The 6412-nt window shown below is 41.8% G+C and overlaps 1 protein-coding gene across 1 annotated transcript; it reads right to left on the bottom strand.

The window, feature by feature from the left end:
- Nucleotides 1-1383: 1383 nt before the first annotated feature.
- fam43a (family with sequence similarity 43 member A) lies at nt 1384-5812 on the bottom strand. The gene has a single exon (XM_067995266.1). The coding sequence runs from the start codon at nt 5537-5539 to the stop codon at nt 4472-4474; it is 1068 nt and encodes a 355-aa protein (XP_067851367.1). The 5' UTR covers nt 5540-5812; the 3' UTR covers nt 1384-4471.
- Nucleotides 5813-6412: the final 600 nt, after the last annotated feature.

The raw sequence follows: 6412 nt of genomic DNA on the forward strand, positions 1-6412 counted from the left end.
AGGTTAGCCAATCATTTTTTTCCACAAAAAAAATGAATAAGTTTTGAAACTCAAAATCATGATGCAGTAGAATAAAACATTTTTGTATTTGGATGGGAATTAATCAGATTTAGCCCATCATGTTAGATCCCATGTTTCGAGTTTGCTTTGTTCTTGGGGAGGGTGATGTTATTCCACTGAAAGGTCAAAAGAGGCAGAAAACAGCCAGACTGGCACACTTCGTTGTGAAGATCAGAGAGATCACATATATAACCACTAAACTACTGCAGAAATGAAGAGATTAGGCACACACCTACCACCACTTTCCTTTGCCTCATTAGGGATTCTTAGATCTACACCGCCTATGGAGTGTTAGTGGCCAATGCAGGTGGGCCTAACTATATCACCAGTTAAATTCCAATAGTTTGTGGATTGAAACAATGATTGCTATACAACTAAAACACTTAAAATGCTTAGAAAAACACTGAAGACACATTTTCTCAGAACTAAATTGTTGTGTTTGAAGTACCATCTGTTACTGCCACATGACAGAAGAAACTAATTATTATCTTTAATCCTAATTATTTTCCAGACTTCTTTAGGTCACATGTAAGTTAATTTAGGCATGCCTGGATATCACTTTTGACTGGTGATCCAACTGACAGTATATTCTGAGTGCTGTACTGAGGTTGGAGCTGAGTCATGAAAAGCTACATTTAACTGAGTTGATGTAAGCAGCCATGTTTTGCGAAGAAGGTTTCAAAAAGTCTGAAGCTGTGATTTTCAATTCAACTTGAATTTTCATCAAAATATATCAAGTAAAATTATTCCAATATCGATTAAAATAATTAAAAACATACTGATCACCACTTGGAGTGTTATGAAACAAGTTCAATTTGCTTGCTGTTGATCTGTACTACATTGTTTTTAGTCTCCGTAAGTACAATATCCCCTTTTGTGAAGCTACATCACTTGCTTGTGCACCATATCACATCCATGATATATATGTTTTTCAGACAGGATTCAATTATTCTCGTATATAAATTGACTGCAGACAATTTAACCTTAATACAATCTGGTATTGCCAACATCAAAACTAATCATCACTAAAAACACTGGGATGTTGGAAATCACTTTCATGTGTATGTTGCTACTCTTCCCAGCTGTTTTAACTGTACACCAGTTTTTATGATCAAAGGGTGTTTTGGGCCCATAGCCTGGAAGCGGGACAGGATTAAAATAAGTCCACGAGAAATAACCATGGGGTGCATATGTAAGCTTATGAAACTTAGTTTGAAAACCTATTTCCTATTTTACAACAGAATAGTGCATGTTGCTGTTATTATTCATACATCTTGATACAATCATGCACACTGATACCATACATAAAACTACAGTACAAGACATTTTTACATTGACTTTATTGTTTCAGTTTGTGCCAACAAAAAATGATGGACACTTCAGCAAATATTTAAAAAATAACATCTATCTTGTACAGATTTACATTTAGTATATACAACACAGTTAGGACATCCAATGCTTGCTGCATCTTTCTTTTGCACAGCAAAGAAATGATATAATATCCGATGACAAAACTATTTACAGACAATAAAACACTGGTTAAGAAGTCACAACAGTGCAATATACAAACCACAGAGTGTAACAGGCAAGAATAAATTATGTGAATCAATCAAAAGATTGTAAACAAATACTTAATTTAGGACAAATAACCATGGTATTTGACTGAATGTAAGAAATTGCATCCATTCCATAATGAGAAAAGACAAATGTAAGGAATCCATTCTATACATTGATGAGAATCTATTCAGTCAAGTCAGATAACAATTCCAATGTACTACAGATTGTTTTTCTTTCCCTCATCACACTGCGATAAAGTTAAAGGGGATAGTTTTGACTTTGTGCGATTTTTATTTCCACTGACATGAAAATGAATTTTCTTGAATGGAAATTCAAGAATTTGACAGCTGATTCAATATCGGCCGTTTTACACTATCGCACAAAGTCAAAATTACCCCCATGGTCTGTTAAGGAGACGCTACCTTTTTTAGTAGCCTCGGCTGTAACTCCCAAGCTCATCTGAACTCCATCTGTCCACAATAATGTACCTAATGTAGCAAGAATTTTGTGTTTTAATCAGATATCTTTGAACACTGAAATCATTCTATGGAGCCATTAATCTGAATGGCAAAAAAATTCCTGATAGTGCCGCAGCTATCTTTCACAGTGTTGACCTTTATGTTCAGGTTGTGATACTGTAATATAGACTGTCTCATAGATTTATGATTGTTCATACTCATTCTGTATAAGATACCAGAAAGATTATTTTTTCAAAAGTCATTATGTGGCTTACCTTTTGATTTTAAACTTTATTCTGGATTTCTTGAATCAAAGAAGATGGATCGGGTAAGAGTATTTAATGTGTACGGACATATTGTATAGTCTACTAAAAGTGCATTTTACACCAAATACCTTGCAACGTATTTCAGATTTCTCATTTTAAATCAAATATATACCATTTGTTGGGACTCGCCAGTAGTCTCAAATATACTGTTTCCAAATGAGAACTGCGGGGAATATGCTTCTTAACACATAACTTCAGTGTGTACCTGAGGGAAGCTTGAGATTTTGAAAATACGAGCCGGAAACTGACTGCTGTTCTTCCAAACAGCACTTAAGGGAAAATAGATGAAAGACAAGGACATGAAAGAGAATATGAGAAAATAATCACCAGTATTTAAAAAAAGAGCAAAACAACATAGAATCATAGAAAGTCACGGCACAGAAGGAAGCCATTTGGCCCATCGTGTCCGTGCCGGATCAAGGACACGAAAGGTTGAAGAATTGAATAAGGAGAGAAACAAACTTCAAAAACGGAACTGATGGAAAATAATTCAAATTTTCTTCAACAAATGAGGCCATGGTGAATGAAAATAACAAAGTGGCAGAACACTGGAAATTGCTATTATAATGGATCAAATAGATTCTTTGGTGGAGAAATTGGTTAGCGCCCGGAACACGCAGCATGATTGCAACACGAGCCCGTCATGGTCCCACAAAACTGGTGAGCTGTGGGCGATCCTGGTGCAGCTTTCCAGTCCGGCCAGAGCAAGATTGGCCGACTCGAACACTGGGAGCGGCCCTCGGGGAGATCTGGGGGGGAGAGGGGGAAGGCAACAAGGAAGGGCAGCAGCCCGCGAAAGTGCTGTGGAGCCACAAATTGCGCTCATGTCTCCACATTAAGGTAAGTGGGGAAAAAAAGTTTACTTGTCTTGAATTCGGTGGCCTCCAGCGGTCCCTTTAAGGATCGCGAGTTAGGCTACTGGAGTTCTGCAGCACAAGCTCCGCCTAGTTTTTGACCAATTTCAGAGCAGGGTCTCTAAACAAACGTTAAGCCACTAATTAGTATATGCAAGGAGATAACGCCCGTTGAAGGCGGCCACTAGGGACACCTGAATATTGCCTGAGTCAATATGATGTCGGACATATTTCAGGTGACCTTGGTCATGAGACATTGTCCCATAAAATTGGATTTGAGAAACGGGATAAAGTAGGTTCAATTTTGCCCCCATTGTTTTAAAGGGGCGTTGTCTGCATGAAGGTGTTAACAAGCCTTATTTTCTGGGGGGTGGGTGGGGAAGGGGTGCTGTATAATTTTGATTATGATCATGTCGTACACAAGTGACACAAAAGCATTTATGGTGTTGCTCTGTATTTTGTAAACAAATGAAGGATGTAGCCAAACACTCTTTCATAGACAGGAGTAATTCTTTTAAACCGTGAATTTAGTGCACAGGCAGAAGAGACCGAGGGTTGAGAATTGTGTTTTCAAATGTGAAGCATGATCCAACAGATCTGACCCACATTATTACATTCACGAGTGTGGATGCTTAGAAGAGTGTTGATTTAATTGCCATAACTTTATAGTTTTGCCTTGTACAGCCAAGGTCCGCCATTTACTCTGCCCAGGCTGAGCTGGACTTTTCATAATGGTGGCCCATCTACTTCTATTTCCGCGTGCTAATGACATTACTGAGTCACTAGTGAGGCTTTGCTTCCCATCCTTCTAAAATATGCACTTGTACTTTGGGGGGAGGGGTCACATTGCCGACAGGAGCAGTTCCAAGCGTGTCCCAGACGACAACCGTCACTGTCGCCACTTCCATAGGAAGTTTATTGTAAACAGGGACTGAACCGGCTCGTACGAATCGCAACTTGCATTTCTAAATGTTAAATCTTCCACTTACTTATTAAGAGAACGAATAAAGTTGACACAAAAGTGTAAGCCGGATTTTGCCCTTTTAAAAGTCTATTTTGTGCATGTATTTTTCCTTAATTGCACGTAGTTATTCTTCCTCTTTTTACCATCTTAAAGATACTGTAATGGTGAGGTACGGGGGGAAAAGTTACACCGACAGTTCGCATAGTGCGGGAGGTGTGATGGGAGGCCGATTGCAAAGAAAACTTGAAACAATTATCCAATTTCTTGCAAGTCGCCGTCTTCACTTCCGTCCGTAGCTGCAACTGGCTCCTGGTCGCTGGCACCGCTCCCCAAGGAGGACTCACTGCTGGTACTTTCCCCAGAGAGTAACCTGGTGACTCTCAGATCAGCCCTCAGTAACTGAACATCATTACCTATCGTCAGTTCCCCCAGATCACTGATCATCTCGGAAAGGTCCTGCCGTTCGTTACTGTACGAGGGGTCTGCAGTGTCCAAGATGTCCTCGCACTCCAGGCTAATCTCCACCAAGGCTTTTTCCTCCTCTTCTTCTCCGACCAGGTCCTCGGTGATGGAGCCCAACTTCGGAGCGCTCCTGCTCCTTTCCACCGGAGGCTTGTAGCTGCACTGGCCGTTCATCAGCTTCCTCAGTGGGACGAGGGGGATAGTCTGCTCCCCGATCAGTTTCTGCTGCTGGTGCCTGGCGTCGTCCCTCCTTTTCAGCCTTTTAAACTCCGCCAAGGCGTTGCTGGAGGTCTGGTAGAGGAGCAGAGCCATCGCCTTCGCCTTCTCGGGTTTGGAGACCAGGACGGCGTGGCATCTCAGCATCACCGCCTTGTGCTTCAGTTCGTGCCTGTAGATCCAGGCGAAGATTTTAGGAGATTTGAGGTCTGCCACGCAGTAAGTGATCCTGTGCAAAAGGTAAAGATGTCCCGGTCTCTTCGCCTTCCCGTCCACATGAACCATTCGGATTCCCTGAGAGCTGATGGTCAGTTTCATCTTCGTCCCGTTTTTACCTTGCTCGCTCTTGGACCAGATTTTGGTCACTGCCACATCGGCGCAGCCTTCTCCTTTGGACTGGATGGTGGTGGCATTGCCGAGGTACAAGACGGTATAGGTGGGATCTTCGCCGGTGATTCTGATCTTCCTCCTCTTGGACTTGAACATGCTGCAGACTCGGTTGAGGGCACTTTCTGCCACCACGTCTGGGCAAGCACGGGCGAAGGAAGTGATAGTGTTACAGTTCAAAGTCACCGAGTAGCCGAGCTGCTTCGGCTGCTTCTTCTCGATTAAGTCAAATTTATTTTTCTTCCAAGGTAGCATCTCTGATATAGATACCTTTTTTTAAAAAAAATGTTATGGCGATCGGGGAATCAACGCCCCCCGATCCTTTCCATTCCCGTTCGTGTACTGGACGGGCTGCTGTGGGCGATCGCTTGCTGCTTTCGGACCTTTTGTACTTCTCATTTTTCTGACACTGACTCGTGTGAGTTCATACGGTCCGAGGCAGAGAGATGTAAATATACACTGGAGCGAACCATCCAGTCATCGGAGTGGGGAGGAGCGACAATGGATCAGATCTAGGAAGTTATCGCAGTCAGCTCAGTGAGTCGCAACTACTCTTCCCTGAAGAGAGATAAAGCAGTTAACCATTTGAGTACCTGAAAACCGCAATAACGTTTCAACACTATTAATATAAAATAAGATTTGAAAAATCTCCAGGACCCATGAAATAAAAACGGAAAATGCAGGAGAAGCTCAGCAAGTCAGGCAGCATCTGTGCAGAAAGAAACAGAGTTAACGTTTCAGGTCAGGTTAACGTTTCAGGTTAACCTTTCGTCAGAACTGGACCCATGACATGCTTTGGTTCATGGAAATATTTGAACGGAGTAGGACAAGTTGCAATTTAACTTATATTTTTCGTTTTACTGCTGTGGTCCTAAAGAGTGAAAATAATTTTCATGTCTTCATGGATTCCTTCACAAGATTCTACAGAACATTATGGGTGGGGGAGACGGTCCATTGCTTCAGTGGGTAAATGCAGCTTAGGGTATGATACTGAGTTACAAATACCGAGAAGTTGGTGAGTTAGCTGATCACGCCCGGAGCAGCAACAATGAAATGGGCAATCTGGGTAAGCGTCCTTGGGATAAGCCGTTCGAGGTCCCTGCTCCCCGATCCCTTTCCAAAGATCTT

Source organism: Heptranchias perlo, chromosome 13 (genome assembly GCF_035084215.1).
Source record: "Heptranchias perlo isolate sHepPer1 chromosome 13, sHepPer1.hap1, whole genome shotgun sequence".
In the NCBI taxonomy this organism is placed as follows: Eukaryota; Metazoa; Chordata; class Chondrichthyes; order Hexanchiformes; family Hexanchidae; genus Heptranchias; species Heptranchias perlo.